This window comes from Lampetra fluviatilis, chromosome 18 (assembly GCF_964198595.1).
Source record: "Lampetra fluviatilis chromosome 18, kcLamFluv1.1, whole genome shotgun sequence".
NCBI lineage: Eukaryota > Metazoa > Chordata > Hyperoartia > Petromyzontiformes > Petromyzontidae > Lampetra > Lampetra fluviatilis.
Window position 1 is genome coordinate 6,539,474 of NC_136292.1, and position 16,464 is coordinate 6,555,937.

At 44.8% G+C, this 16,464-nt stretch overlaps 1 protein-coding gene across 2 annotated transcripts; it reads right to left on the reverse strand.

Moving 5' to 3' along the window:
* On the reverse strand, positions 1-13,259 carry LGMN (legumain). 2 transcript variants are annotated; one of them, XM_078864428.1, is made up of 15 exons: positions 13,166-13,259; positions 12,957-13,015; positions 10,651-10,815; positions 8,337-8,434; positions 7,277-7,358; positions 6,761-6,846; positions 6,219-6,294; positions 5,546-5,608; positions 5,363-5,429; positions 4,646-4,764; positions 3,625-3,714; positions 2,232-2,435; positions 1,913-2,083; positions 1,409-1,476; positions 1-1,214 (listed from the first exon to the last, which is right to left on the reverse strand). In XM_078864428.1, the coding sequence occupies exons 3-15, from the start codon at positions 10,783-10,785 to the stop codon at positions 1,175-1,177; spliced, it is 1,299 nt and encodes a 432-aa protein (XP_078720554.1). In that variant the 5' UTR covers positions 10,786-10,815; positions 12,957-13,015; positions 13,166-13,259; the 3' UTR covers positions 1-1,174. The 2 variants fall into 2 exon arrangements, with proteins under 2 accessions (XP_078720554.1, XP_078720555.1); XM_078864429.1 differs by having other exon boundaries at positions 13,137-13,216.
* Between the last annotated feature and the right edge of the window lie 3,205 nt (positions 13,260-16,464).

Consider the following 16,464-nt stretch of genomic DNA (forward strand, 5'->3'; position numbering starts at 1 on the left):
TTGAGTTCAAACGTTTATTTTGATTTGTAACACCACAAAACTTAAAATGAGTAATCGTAAACCAAATGGCAAGAGATTAATCAAACAGAATAGGACATGGCTCAAAGGAAAGTTAAAACATGTTTTAACATTGTCAAGTAATAGTCAGCGTGCAGCAATTTCTTCAGAATACCTATGCACATACGGGCGTAAACCGCGCACACAAGTACACGCTGTCGTTGTGGATTGTGAGTAATGACAGAATGAACACACAAGGGGTGTTGGTTTCTTCGTCAAAAATAAAATAACAGTTAGGTAGTCTTGTCAACCAAAAAGCTTTGGTGGGCAGTGTTTCCCAGCACCGTTTGTGCGAGCAAGGCAAACCCTGGATTGGATCTCATCAGCAGGGTGTGTTACTGTATGAGCAAGAGCTGTCCTGGCAATTTAGCAGCATGTTTTTGAATGAATGCTGAAAGTTATTAATCTGTTTGACCTTTTTGGCTGGTGAACCTCAGTGTTATCTTTTTTGAAAGGATCCATCCACATTCTTGTCTCATTGTGACATTATGAAGCAACAGAAAATCTAGAAGCAACAGTAACATCGCTTTAAAGGGTTTCATGTATTGCACAACCGTCAGCGTTAAACAATTTCACGCCACATATGTGCAAGTTAAAAATAAACTACTGCTAGTAGTGGTATATCTTATACTAAAACTGTAAATACTATAAGGTAGGGGTGTGATTTCAGTTATTTTTAAACAATCTTTAAAAAATCTAAAAGCCAAGCAGGGACTGGATATGGAAATGTGACATCGCAGGAAGTCACCGCACTTTATCGCTTTTTTCCGCCAAAAGCGCCATCACGTGACATTGAAATGTTTACGTTAAATTTCACCATTTTACCGATGGAACTTAATGTTAACATTTTGCAGGATTCGTATTTAAAAGTGATTCAACAGATTCAATTGAGTGTGAAAACAAGTCGGGCAGGTTGAAGACCTTTTAAATTCGTAAATCTGAAAGTGGGAAATAAAATCCCAAATTGGACCAAAGAATCCACAAACCTGATATCCAAAAAAACTACAAATCTAAAACCCATCCCAACGATTAACCAGAATAATTATTCTTGAATCATTATTGATCTTAAATTTCACTGAAATTCGAACTCAAGCTTCCTTCCTTCTAGCTTTTCCCTTCACAGTGCAAGGCACATCTTGTCCATGGCTTCCTCGATTCTGTGAAATAAAGAGCACAGAACGGCCGTTGTAGGTGAACCTCAATGAGCACGTGATACAAAATTCAATTTAAAAAACCTAACCGACGAACTTCCAGCAGTACAGTTACCGTACCAATATTTGCTTTTAGCGCAGCGCGTCCAATCGCAGACACCGCCGGCTTCATTTAGATATTCACAAAAGTTAACAATCACCTTCCGATGGGAATCTTTTCTTCGCACATGTTGAGCAGGACGTACAGGTGGCGCAGAGCGTACTGGTACTGCGGGCACGCACACAAGCAGAACGAATCGTTAAGAGCGATAACGCGCCGCCCTCGATGTCAACCAAGCCTCGCTTCCCTCCGCTACCTATACGCATAGGAGTGAACGCACGTTTCGTTCCGTGACTTTTGTTTCGCTCGTGTTTTGTCTCGAGCCCCACTTCGCAGACCTTTATTAACTATCACGTCCTGTAATTCGTTTTCATTTGTTCGTAAACGAAGACGGATATTGGCAAATCGGAGACTGTTAATATTTTACCCGTTCACGTTTATGCATTTATTACTCCAATCCAGTTTTTTGGCAAACGTCTTCTAATTCCGCTGTGAACAACTGGGGTGGGAGCGGGTGGGTGGGGAAGGTGGGGGAAGCGTGTCTTCTATCCCTTCTCGTGTGTAACGTATGACCGTGAGCCGCTCGCCCCCTAGCGACGGATACCTTCTGGTCGCTCCAGTTGAAGCAGCGACTCTTGAAGTGGGTCACGGCCGTGCGGTAGCAGCCGTGCTCGTTCAGGTCCTGGCGCAACTCCAGCAGATGCTGGGCCTGCTCGGGAGTGGCGGCGCACAGCCCCACTATGCCCCTCACCACCTCCTCCATGCGCTTCCGCGTCTGCACGGACGACGAGTCGAGAGTTCGCGCGATCGGGTTAAACGCAGGCCCCGGCCGTGCGCGCGGCTGCCGCACCTCCAATTAGCCCAGTTGACTACGAATATGGGAGGCGTGGGGGTGGGGGCAAAGACGGCGGCCACGACCTCACCTGCAGCAGCGTCTGGATGTCGGCGAAGATGCGCGATGCCACTTCGGGGTCGCGCGCCGCGTTCAGCCGGTGCTCCAGGATGGCGAGCGGCACGTCGGGGCTTGGGACAGCGTCCTTCACGGATGCAGGCGGCAACACAAGCGGCGGCGGGGGCACCGCCTCCAGGTCGCCCTGGAACTCCACCAGCTTCATGTGCGAGATTGTCTGCACGAGCGCAACGGATGAGATGGGCACTGCAGCCTCCAACTCGGGTGACGCTCGACTCACCGCCGTGCGCGCTTTTAAACCGTTGAGCGGTGCTGAGCGCACTGCGCTATGAACCCTCCGATGGGGTTGAGTGTCATTCTTGGCCACGGCTAACGTCAGTGGCCAGTGATATAAAACTTTTTTTTATTATACCAGGTAAGGCCCACTGAGCTATGTAGCTCTTTTTCAGAAGCGCCCTGATCGCTCAACGAAGTGGCTTACCGCTTGAAAAGTGATCGCAGCCAAATACTCTAAAACGCACGTTGCTTATAAAATGTGGAGGTAAAAACCGGAGGACTCGGGAGAAAAATCCATGCAACCACGGGGAGAGACATGCAAACTCCAAATATACAAGCGTAAGGGTCGGGATCGAACCCACGACATCCTGCCTACCAGGCGAGGTAGTTAATATCTCGCCACCGGTCATGGGCGTGCGCCCCTTCACCAATCCGCACTGACCAGCATGGTTACATATGGCTCGAACAACCCCCAGTCACCGACGCAGCATGGGGGGAGGCCTTAATCCAACAGTGGATTAAGGGCTGCCTAATGTTAACGTGCAGTTATTTGGGCAAGGTGGACTCTTTTTTGACAGATGGCCTTAAGTCGTCACGCAGGAGGCAAGTGAGATGAGAGGCATGAGTGAAATATAAGGGGGAGTGACTCCCATGTTGCAGGATGATGGGTGAGGTGCCAAGAGTTGCAGCCTCGTCTTGCCAACAATTTTAAGATTGCATAAGCAGAGCTCTCCATCAAGCACGAATTGTGTTAAAACATGTGGCATGCACACATTCTCTGTTTTGCCGTGAACATACGAGTCAATCGCAGTTTCATAAGTGACTTACGTTTTAGCCATTGAGTAATTGATTAGTCTCAAGCTTACAATATTAAGCCACTGCTGTAGTGAGGAAACCACACACCATCTAATTCACAATTGCTACCGTCTTGACATGCGATTCCTCCCACAAAACATCACTGCAACTGCTGTATTATGGGAACTGACGGCGCACGCGTGAAAAACGAACCCAAGGAGACGATAAGTCTCGATGAAAATGAGACAAGACCGCAGACAGTCTGAGCTGTGACAAGACTGTCCTGGCCAACGGGTTTTGATGCGCGAGCGTTGTCCGTGACGACGCGTGGTCACCTTGTCGCCGTACTGTTGCACGTGGCTCGTGTTCGTTTCCTCCTTGACGATCTTGAACTGCTTGTGTATCGTCTCTTTGTACAAGTCTTCCTGGAAATGATTATGGTTAAAAAAAAAATATCCCATTAGCTCATTCCATCGAACTGACCTGCATTGAAATGTCTTGTCACACAAACGCACACAAGTGTCTTCAAAGACACAATTTGGATAACAGCAGGAACGACAAATGGTAGTTCACGTGCGATGTGAGGTGGCCATTGGCCCAACAACGGCGTATTGGTACCCGCCATGGTGGCAAATGCTAGCGATGAATACTAGGGAGCATTTCGTCTCCAGATCACAAATTTGTGTGATAGCAACGTCACCAAGGTAGCCGTTGATGAGAAAATGTTTAATCAATTGGTACCTTGCTACGTTTTATAGAGAAAACCGTGCTGAAAAAAACCGCACATGATACAAAACATGTACAGAATATAAAAATGAAATAGGAAGCTTGACTATAAACCACATGGTTGACGCGAAGCTTTCTGCCCACCCCAGGTGGTATCGATACAGAATGAACACTCGTATTTTTAGAAATGCTTTTTGTGTTTCGTTTGTTCTTCCCCCGCACCTCCGATTAGCATGGTTGGCTACGTACGGTGCGAAAGAAGTTCAACATACATACAGGGCTTTACGGGGGATCTTTGTCTTGGTCTCACTCACAAAAAGGACCGTCTTGTCCACAATGGAAGGGGTGAATTGTAAACCCTTGTAAAAGAGCGATTGTTGCTTTGTAGATTCAAGAGCTTCATACAACTCGTACTAAGAAAGCAGCTATACAACATTTAAGGTAAAATAAATCTGACTGTAAACGATATCCTGATAAACTACACCGTTTACATGTTTGTAATTTGTACATAGTACATCCACATAAAAAACATACAACACTCATCCTACGTACATTATTTTTCTGTGTTATATATCAGAAGTTCAACTTACGCACGCACATACGACCGATCCCCTCAGCTCATGAACTAACCGAGTCGCTGTCCTCCATCCACTTGACGCTGTACACGTCTCCGAGGTAGGTCTCCCTATCGTCATCGTAATAGCAGGCGTAGGATGGCTCGTTTGTGCCGGCCGCTGTCGTGGCGTATACTGTGAGGTGAAAGTGCCAAGCATGTCAAGTTGTAGAGAGAGAGAGAGACGGACACCAAAAAATCCACCGCTTTTAGAAAATGCTTGACGTGCGGTATGCGTGCTCGTGCAATGCAAGATGCTTTTTGTGAGGGTGAGAAACATCAAGAGTGAAAAATTGCAAGCTGCACGTTTTATATCACAGTGCCACCATGCTTCACATTTGCACGCAGTTCTAATTAGGTCCAGGTGCCAAGTATCCTCAGGATCGTGCCACCTCTGACCGAGGAGTTAATATGGCCAGAAGCAGAGACAAGATTAAACTATTTAAATGATACGCAGTTATGTTAACGTGGGTGAAAATCCACAGCAGACGGCAGACAGGCAGGCGTTACACCATTAATGCAAAATGGAAGAGCCCCACTTTGCACACAAACATAAATTGAAAATGTGTAACCGCTTTATCTTTCAGGAACACACCAACACAAACCTCTTAAGAACAAAACACGATTCATTGCGGTCATCGGCTTCGGGAAAATAAAACTATTTGACGATATCAACGATATCAAGATCCGAGGGCATTACTTGTAGGCCACGGTGTAGGATAAAATGTACTTGCCGTTAACGTCGCTCGCCAGGTTAATCATCATCGAGCCAGACTCGCAGGCCTCGATGTAAAACACCATCTACACGAGCAGAGACACAAGATTTACACGAAACGTTCGCTTGTATAGTCACAACGCAATTTCAAAAGGCATCTAATATACTTACAAAATGATTGTCGTGCACGTGGAACTCTTACCTTGGCAAACTGCTTGTTGTCATGCATATCTTGGATTGTTTTGTTCAAATCCTCCACGTGCAACTAAACACAATTTCACCGAGGAAACAAGTCACATGTGACTGTTAATACATTTTAGGAGTGCAGCATTTTAAAGGGCACATCCTCGGCGCCCTGTTTCCACGTAAAAAATCAATCTCCATACTCTTTGGTTCTTTCGGTAAAGTCGCGTAGATAGAAAAATAAGTAATAGATCACGACGTTTCGATCATTACATCAAGCAAGATTTGGAAGGACGTTGATCAACCAGGTAAAGTGTTAACTGTAGTGTTGGCCGACTTCTCTGAGTTGCATTACATTTCTAAATTTTGCTAAGTTTTATCTTTTTTCCCTCTCACCTTGTTCCCTCTTTTGAATTTCACCCTCTCGCCCGTTACGGCAGCCCCTCCCCTCCCTCGGATCTATATAATGCCCCGTCACAGCGGCTTCTTTCTCTTTCTCACCTGAAGACGGTTGCTTGTTGTTGCAATCGAAACGTCGTGATCTATTATTTGTTTTTCAATCTACGTGACTTTACAGAAAGAACCAAAGAGTATGAATTCCTGCAGTCACGCAAGCTTAAAATCAAGATTAATCAATCTCCAGTTCAACATTCAAGTTCTTCCAAGGTTATATTTCTATCCACTTTGCTTACTTCTTGATCCGGGAAGCCCAGGATGCCAGGAGCCCCGTGATCAGTAAAAAAAACGAAGATGTGATCGTCCGGTCCACTGCAGAGACACACAAAGCACAGAGGCCAAGTCAGCGGTAACATCCACCCGTCAACATACACATTCAACGCGAGCATTCCTTATAAATACTTTTCAGCCGGTAGAATGTAAAAAGATTTTGGTAAAAGTGAGCAAGCAAATTGCAGGGAACTCTAAAGAGCTCCCTCTAAGATTAGATTACTTGGCCTACTCTTCCACGTTAGCCAGACGTCTTTGAAAGAGTTCCGAATACCCACACTTTACCCCACCGCACATGACCTGCTTATCGACTGACTGGGGAGGGGGGGGGGTGCACCCATTCATGCCGCCATCGTTTAAACTTGTGGGCTGAAGGAATGAAGCTTTGGGATTGCAAGTCTTAAGTGTGCTACCCACGACAGCAAGGCCGGGTCACAGGTTGTTCATTAGGCCCGATGGCAGCGTCGCAATGGGTGAATCGACGGCGAATATTATTTTTTGGGCTTACCTCTGGAGAACTTTACCACTGCCAATTCCGTTGACAGCGTCACGTTCTCCCCGCAGCACAGCCAGGAAGTTTTCAGGCGTGACGTCCTGCGCGCAGGAAAGATTCACAGCAGTTTGTTCGCCCGTGACGTTCACAGACACGGCAGAGGCTGGATATAAGCACACCACACGGGAGGAAGGCCAAAGTGTGCTCATATCTAAAGTAGTGTGCTTGTGTCAGAAGTTACCCTGTGCCATTCCCTACCCAACAGTGTAATGTAAAGATGTGTTGCTTATACCACAACTGTGCTTTTAGAAGATGGGCCTATTTCCAGCTACTACGCTATCATCATACAGACCATTATTTTACTCCGAACAACAAAGCGTATATTTTAGGAGTTTAAGATTGTTTAAAAAATATCAAAATGACACTATTTGTATAGAAACGCCAGCCTTTGTCTTATACCTACCGCGACGAGTTTGGGGGCACAGAATTATTTGTGAGCGCCGCAACCAGCGGAACGATCAACAGACCCACCTTTCCGACGTAGTCCTTGGGCACACCCTTGTAAACATCAGGTCCATTGGGTCGGTTTATAATCTTCCCTGGAGTTGGATTCCTGCGACAAATTCGAACGTTTCGCGATCGTCAGCGTTTTTTTTAGGACCCGAAATACAGGACAGTCTTGTTCAAGGGAAGTCTAAATGAAGACACCGACTTTCCACTATTGTGTTCAGATTTTTTGTTTTTAAATGGAAGCTAGAGTGAATGGACGGTGTTCGAAAACCACACGTCGTTCGTTTGATCACTTTAACAGTAATATTTTTGCGATGACGTGGCAAGTGGATGTTGGCATGAGTTAAACAGAAGATACCCTTCCAGTGGGCTGCTGGTGACATTGAATAATTATTTGCTGACAAACCGCGTTTAGTTAGTCGTATAAACCCTTGTGTTGATTATTATCCGCAAGCCAACGTGTGCAGTTTCACTTGGAGAATCAAGTTAGTCATGACAATCACGCGTGTTTGAGAGGAACAGATGCAAAGCAGTTTCCGTAAAAATAAATCTCGTAAATAATTATGAATATTGCTTTTGTAAAATAAAAAAATGAAGCCGCCCCATATTTCACAGGAAAATACAGTCATCACACCCGACTTGGTGTCCATTCTTGCCTCAATCAGCCTTAGGGGGTGACATCGTTTTTGGAAACGGAATTAAAATAATGTAACCCTTACGAGCTCTGTAACTGTATGCTTTCAAGCTTACCGTGGTTAAAAAAACGCTATATTTGTTAACGATTTAAGATCAACCAGTTTAACAAATCGCGATTATAAATAATGATACTGAATTTAATCACGGACGAAATTTTATATGCCCACGCTACAGTCTCATCATCATCTGCCATGTTCAATCTACTGCTGGATGTATACTTCCCCAAGTTGTTACGGCCACCCACCCAATCACATGCACAAGAGCTCATCCTCATTACTCCAACTCGCCGGTGAATGTCCCCTTCGGCGCATTCCCTCCTGTGGCTGCTTTTTCACCTCCGTGCCTGGAGGAGCAAAGTGTGGGACCGTGGACCCTGGATACTCACGCGGAGTTGTTGGCGAGATCGTCAAACATCATGACGACAATCTGAGAGTCCGGAAGGCCATGCTTGTGCACGACCTGGTAGGCGTGGCAGACGTCGGCCTAGAGGAAGGATCGCAGAACTGCTGAGCTTGCACACGCTGCAGTAAAACGTCTCGAAGCCAGACTTGAAGGGGGCGAGAATTCGGGATCAGACGAGGGATAAGACAACCAAAAACAATCAAAGTAAAGTACAGAGATTTAAATTTCGATTTAAAGCTTTCGTGACTGCAGGGATTCATCTGCTTCTTTCGGTAAAGTCACGTAGAAGGGAAATAATAAAATAATAAAACATAATAAAATAAAATTCTCACGACGTTTCGGCCACAACGCAAGCAGCCGTCGGCCACAACGCAAGCAGCCGTCCTCACGGCTGCTTGCGTTGTGGCCGAAACGTCGTGAGAATTATTTTATTATGTTTTATTTTTATTATTTTATTATTTCCCTTCTACGTGACTTTACCGAAAGAACCAAGAAGAAAAAGTACAGAGAATTATGCTGCGTGTGGTAGGAAACGGCGTTCTGCAGTCAACCTGCATGTATCAGGCTACCATGTGGTGAAGCTTTATGCTCATCGTGTGTCAGGAATTGCAGTGTGCCGGACGTCCCCCCATAACCGTAAATGCTCTTTCTCCCCCAATTAGTCCAACTTAGACAGGTTCGAATGGATTACATCATTAGCTCTGCCCCCAAATAAATGTTCGATGAAAACCTCGCCAGAGAAAAAAATTGTGGAGGCCTAGGGCAGAAACACCCTCTCCCTAATCAAAATATGTACCCACTTGTGTCTGGAGAACCACTAAAATTCAAGTTAAAGAGGTCATCACATCCACTGATGTTGATGCCACCACCACCTCCATTCCTTCTAGATGCGGGAGCATAGAAGTACAGGGGCAATAGTGGATTTTACTGCAATGCCCTCTGCTGCCCATGACGCAACTCTGCAGCAGGCTATACTGATTAACTTAACATCAGTAAGGATGAGCGTTTTGAGCTTTCCAAATTAAAAAAGAGAGATGACATCGTCATCCTCTCAGCCGACAAGGGCAATGCCACAATCATGGACAAAACCACATACAATAACAAAATTCAGGACCTACTTAATGATGGTAGCTATCCAAAAATTTAAAGAGATTCCACCAACAGCCTCGTTACGAAAACCAACAATATCCTCACCGATTCTACATCTTTAAATGAACCAACCAAGCGGATTTCCTTAAAACCCTCTACTACTAGACCACCCAGATTGTATGGCTTACCAAAAATCCATAAAGAGGGTACACCCCTTCGTCCTATCGTCTTCAATGTTGACTCACCCACCTACAAACTGGCCCGATTTCTGTCTGAGACCTTACAACCATTCACTGGTAAGACCACCACAGCTGTACTTAACTCAGCTCACTTGGTATCGTTAATTAAGGTCATCTCACTATCTCCAGGTGATTTGCTCGTTAGTTTCGATGTAGTCTATTTGTTTACCAAAGTTCCTGTGCCTGACACCATTGCAATCATTGAAGACTTGGTCCAACAAGGCCTGAATGCTGATGTACCGGCCCTGGTGAGACACTGCCTCACCAACACTTACTTCAACTGGAATGGAACTTTCTACAAACAAAAATCGTCCAAAATGGCGTGACGTCATTTATGGACAGCCCCTTAGTATATTTAAATAATAAAATAGTTAATAATAAAAATTAATCTAAATTTGTGTTGTTAAAACAATTCCATTGTTTATATTTTTTTAAGTTGCGCATTTTGATGTGACGTCACATTTCTCAACCCCCCCCCCTCGTCACGAATGTCTGACCCCCCCTCCCCCCCTAGGTGTTTGACGTCATTTATCGACGGCCCCTTAATCCCTTTGTCAATCCGCTGATGGATGACTCCCTCTCCAGTCTCCATGCCGTGTCAGTCATGGCAGTTGTTTGACCATAATTCAACCACGTCGGTCAGTTCGTGTTGGGGAGCCAGGAGGACTGGTTCAGGTATCGCTTGCCACTGATGCGAGCCGTGGTCAGGCATTGAATCCAGGAGACGCTGGTTTTTTTGACTGCATTTTTCTGTTTGCGCGTAGTCACTCTAAGATGTTTTCTTGTTCATGTTTTTGTTTTTTGTTTGTTGCGGTTGCACCCAATTCAAGAGGCGAATGGCTCACAGGGCTATACCAAATAAATGAAACTGAAAGGTTCATGGATGCAGGGATGCCCCTCTCAATATCAGTCGGCGAGGCACCGGTACATCGCTGTAGCCACGTGTTATATCCACGCAGTGCTGTTTACCTGGTGGCGGTAATTGTCCCAGGAACTGGAGCCGGCCACGATGAGAACCCAGTTCTTCCTCCCGGCTTCTGGACTGAAGGGCAGCGCAGAGGCACAAGCTCCTGCCACCAGGACCATGAGCAGGGCGGCACGCATCCTCGCAGGCTGGATGTCTCCTGCACAGAACTGCGCGGTGGTTAATTTTGTTACCGTAATTAGCGGGCCAACATATTCGAGTGTTTTTCTCATTTTTAGCCAACAGTGAGTGACTGCGAGTGGACGATAATCATCCAACAATGACGAACTGCCCACCAAAGATCAGAGCATGACTGTGACGAGATGAAATCTACAGACTGAGATAATCTCGTCACCGATTGCTTGACCTAATTGCATTGTACATACTGGCACCACTCAAACCAACATTTAAAAACTGAAAAGTGGATTAAATATATTACTGCTGAATTTATATTGGCTAAGCCAGGAGTTGGCAACCTGCGGCTATTTAAGGGCTGCTTTGTGGCGTTACTTATTAAGGATCACCATCTCGTATTCACACGTATCGCGTCGCTTGGAATGCGCTTTCCTACTGAATTGGAAAAATATGGCTCTTCTTGTTATTTAAGTTTCCGACCCCAGGACTAAGTCAATGCACGCCTAAAGGAATACACAAGATAATAATACAATTTAAAATAAAAATAACTAAATTATAATAAAATTCTTATCATTTTTATTTGAAATGTTATTATATTTTTCACCTACGTGACTTTACCGAAAGAACCAAAGAGTATGGATCCTTGCAGTCACGAAAACTTCTAATCTAGAATACACAAGAATTAAGGCATGGGGTAAATTTCCAAGGGCTGTTTTGGACAACTCCCTGGTCAAACAAATAGGATCCTGTCTGAAGAGACAAAGGCCATGACCTAAATAAATAAATAGCCGCGCCATGGACCGTGTGGGCAGTGGAGGAGGGGCGCGTGACCTCTTTGGTCATCTGTTGAAAACAGCCCGTGGTCAAATCGACAACAAAAGAAGGCATCGTCGATCGCACACGACTCGTAAAGTGTTCATTCGGTTTGCATTAAATAATTCTGTTATCTAAAACTTAATTAATATATTCATAATAAACGTTTTTGGGTTAGATCGCGTTAATTAATATGTTTAAAAAATAATTAAAAATATATGTAATAATTTTTTTTATAAATATATAAGTTTTAATCCGATATATATAACGGAAAAATAATGTACGTAGGATAACGATTGTGGTGTGTTGTTATGTGGATGTACGATGTTCAAATTACAAAGATATGTAAACTATGTAATTTATCAGGTTAGCCTTTACAGTCCGATGTATGGAGCCTTAAATGTTGCAATTGTATACTCTGTAGCTGCCTAACTGGTACGAGTCTGATTAAGCTCTTGAATCCACAAAGCAACACTCGCTCCTTTACAAGGGTTTACAACTTCTTGGTTCTTTCGGTAAAGTCACGTAGAATGGAAATAATAAAATAATAAAAAATACAACATAATAAAAGCATATAACATTATTTATTTCTATTTTATTTGCATTTTTTCTTATTTTATTATTTCCATTCTACGTGACTTTACTGAAAGAACCAAGAAGATGAATCCCTGCAGTCACGAAAGCTTTAAATCGAAAGGTGTTTACAATTCACCCCTTCCAAGACGTCTGTCCAGTTTGGACGAGACCGGCCCTGTTTGTGAGTGAGAGACAAAGGCAAAAAAGACCCCTCTTATAGCCTTGTATGGACTTTATGTTGACCTTTCGCTGCGGGGTCAACCAAACTAAACACAATTAGCACAGTGTTGGGGCAAGTGCTGTTAGCGAGCACCTATTAAGTCCGGGCCGACACACCAGGGGGTGGGTGGCCAGCAACCGCACCCGGCCGCCTTTGTCTCCCTGGCAATATTTACACGCCGCACCAAGTCACTCATTTGAGGCCGGGTCGACCTAGGGGAGGCCCAGGACCGGTTCAGATAAAATCGTCACCGGTGTTTTGTTGTGAATGATGCAGCCACACACACACAGAGAGCTGACAAGAAGCCCAGGGACGAGAAATCTCCACGTGGTAGAGACAGAGACGGCGGCGGCCTTAGTCGCAAACCCAGCGTGGTGGCCGAACAAAGGGCTCGCTCGATTGTGATTGCGACCAGCAAATGTTACTCGAAACGCAATCCAATTGTAAACCAGTCCCAACATCGTGCTCGGCGTGCTGCGAGCAGTGGCTGGCAACATTGGCACACACACACATATATATATGTCGAACGGCAAACGAATGGCGATGTAACGAGTGTACAGTACTAACCTTTTGAACGCGCTGGAAGATTACGGAAGGATGATGTCCAGCTGCTGGTTCGGTGAAACCTAAACCATTAACACAAATCGAAAGGTGAAAAACAACGTCCGTTTAAATTACACAAATACTGTAACCGAGACGTAGAAAAGGCACTAGACGTTTCGGACCGCCGAGACTTAATCAACCAACCGGCTGGCACGCGGTGTGTGACATCAAACCTGTCACACTCAATCGCCTTTCGGTTTGGCTGCGCGCAGGGCAACACGGATTGTGTTTGTCGGTGTCTGGGTTGAGAAGCTGCGGTGGGTGACGCCCACATGGCAATGTGACCAATCGTGACGCGAGCAGCGATTGCCGGTCGGGCCAATTGCAACTCGCGTGTCCCCTGTGGCTTTTGGGTGCCCTATGGCTTTTGTTGTGAGATTCTAAAAATTGCAAAAAACCCACGCAAGTTTCTATGAGTTAGGACGTTCGGTGATGTCAGCGGTCTTGTGATCGTAGAGTCACTGGGTCGGTGTTGACTCAAGAAGCACAGTGACTGCGCCATGATTGACACGTTTTACAAATTATTGTCACGGTTCGTTCGGCCAAGAAAGCGCCCGTGTTAGCGGGTCAAATCAAGTTTTAGCGGGTCCCTGTCAAGTTTCCGCAGTAGTGGGGCCATGATCGAGTAGTTTCAGTCCTTATTTTTTGTCAGTTTGGCCACAGTGGATTCTGACATGAGTATAAGCACATAAAGGAAAAAAACACGAGTTGAGGCGCAAACGTAAACTTTTATAGAAAAAAAAAATACAATTCAATATAATGAATTTTACAGTCATTATTCTGATATCTAAATTAAGTCAACCGTGATGGAATGAAACAGCATCACGCAGCTTGTTCAGCGTTTGTGGTCTGGTGATGCACCGAAAAATATTTACGCTTTGGGACCACATTGGGTTTGCTGCCAGAGGTCGCCAAACCTGCGTCGTGGCGTTGTTTATTAAGGACCACACCGTCTCGTATTCATTACATGCATTGGGGCTTTTGAAATATTGAAGGGTTTTTGTTACCGCATTACATTTTTAAAAATGTCGTCTCTTGTTATTTTGGTTTGCCCGACCACCGGGTTAGCACCACCCACTGGCCAAACCCATTCCGACAATAAACGTTGCCAGACTAGAGGTCTCTTATACCTCTAGGGTTTTTTGTTTTGAATTCTTGGAAATTGTATTGTAGTCGAAATACCTAGAGTGTTTTAGTCGGGTTTTTTTGTTACTATACAGCCGGGATCTATGGTCTGCATTTCAATTCTTTACCCAAGGAGACACTAAACATGAGTTGTAAGACTTTTGAGAAAAGTGTTTTTGTTGATGGTCAACCAATGTAGGCTAAAGTTCAACCGTGAAATTTCTCGCTCATGCCACGACTGATGGAAGGACCGCCACTAGAGGGGAGCTTTGGAGAACCCATCCAAGGGGGGTACGTTGGCTTCGTCTTCCACACTGGGCAGACGTCTTGTAACAGGTTGAGGATATACCCACACTTTATCCCACCACCCTGGACCTGCAATACAGATTTTTGTTGTACCCGTTCACCAGTTGAATGTATTATACAGTACTCTCATCTAATAACAATTTAGAGACATTTGTCAATCAAATGCTAGTGGAAGGCCAGGTTCGGTTTCGATATTGCTTGCCAGTGATGTCAGGCGTGACCGGGAATCAAACTGAAGTACCTGCAGCCGCAGATAAGTATATAATCCACTGCGTCACCCACCCTGCATCATAAGTCCCACCGGGTGATCTCCAAACCGATCCAACCCGCATTGATCAGCTGGTGGTGAAGTATGGCCGAGCAAATGTGGATTTGCAAAGGCTGTTTATCTGCAAGCGTCTATGCATTGCCTCTTCTTCCATCCCTCAGGAGCGGGAGGGGTTATGGCCTGGGGGGGTAACTCATGAAGATGATCCAATATGAACGAAGCCGAAGTGTAAAGTTACGTTTGCGCAAAACATGAGTAAAATGGCATATAAACTTTTTAGGAGGGTCCTGCCAAGTTTTTTTTGCAGTTGGGGGCGATGATTGCTCTTTATATTATTCCGAGTAATTTGCAGGGACAGTCCTGTATTTTGTTTTCAAATTTGGACCACTGTTACCGGCACACAATGGCATGCTCTTGCGAATGACATCAAGGGATATTTAACGTTCACTGTGTGGAATATGGTTAATGCACCTGCAGTATTAATCAGTGCGGGCTGCTGGGTCGAACCGCGAATCTCTGCAAACGACACACGGGATACCCCGCTGGGCCATGCCACCTGAAATTAATTAAACGCTTCCAAAGACAAACTCGCGTTGCAAAGCAAAATAGGCCATGAATATCTTGATTTGAAGCTTTCGTGACTGCAGGAATCCATACTCTTTGGTTCTTTCGGTAAAGTCACGTAGGTAGAAAATTAATGGATCACGACGTTTCGATCGCAACACAAGCAACCATCATCAGGTGAGGCCATGAATATGCGCAATCATGCCGAAATCGTTATACTACGTACGGTATATACGTATACTCTCGACACAGATACGTTTATGCTCTCGAGAAAGATATTACATTCAATTCAACTATTCGACAATCATTCTCATCTTGCGTACGTCAGCAATGTTTAGGAACTAATTGGCAGTGTCTAGATACGTCTGTTAGCCACGACAGAGCACAGACTATGTACAGTTGTTTACGATATGGTTCAGACTCCAGAGTTAGTGGGGGGGGGGTTTCTGCATGCCCACAATCGCACTACTTTGGGAGGTCTTGAATCGTCCATCTATGAAGATGATGTGCAAAGGGCATTCGCGTGGGCTGATCACACCACCGGGATTGCCTCTGGCCACACGCAGGGTCAGGATAATTTCTTAGTATGAAATGCCTTCTCAATTGAAGCCACACCATCGGTTAATTGCCATGGCGTGTTGACCCACAGAGAGCCCCTGGGCCTGAGCCATTCGCGAGACTTAGAAAATAATCTGCCCGTGGGTTGTGGGGAATTAAAAGTGATGGGAGTAGCTTCTCCCTGCGTGGCAGCGGCGTGGCAGCTCCACGTGAATGAGGGCCCCGTGATGTCAACAACACGCACGCACGTGGCGGCGGCCATCTTACGTAGGGAGCCAGTCCCTTTAAAAAAATTTTAAATTAATATGGAGAGAGGACTTCTTCGTGGGGTCTTTTTTTGGTAGCCTTCGTTTTGTTTCGTTTTTTTGTTTAATATGTTCATCTGCGTGTTTTGTATTAATTTTTAGAGTTATGTGAGCGATGTTTAATCGGGTTTTTTTACATTCATACCATTTTATGCAATTCTTATTCCTGTATTTGACCACTTAGATTTTAATTTTCAAGAGATTGTCACCTGGTTAAAATAACGAATATTTGTTTTATCATAAGTGCTACCCAAAACCTGTTTAATATACGAAAAACGTAGAAAAATAAAAGATATTTTTTATGTCGTCGTGATATTGGCAATTATCTCACAACCGAACACAGATC

What these genes read in the sequence shown, in the direction of transcription:
- LGMN (XM_078864428.1), bottom strand. Translation starts at nt 10,785, where the DNA reads ATGCGTGCCGCCCTGCTCATGGTCCTGGTGGCAGGAGCTTGTGCCTCT. An exon ending in AGTGGTAAAGTTCTCCAGAG is followed by an intron (nt 6,295 to 6,760) that starts GTAAGCCCAAAA and finishes GTGTCTCTGCAG; the next exon opens with TGGACCGGACGATCACATCT. An exon ending in ACAACAAGCAGTTTGCCAAG is followed by an intron (nt 5,430 to 5,545) that starts GTAAGAGTTCCA and finishes CTGCTCGTGTAG; the next exon opens with ATGGTGTTTTACATCGAGGC.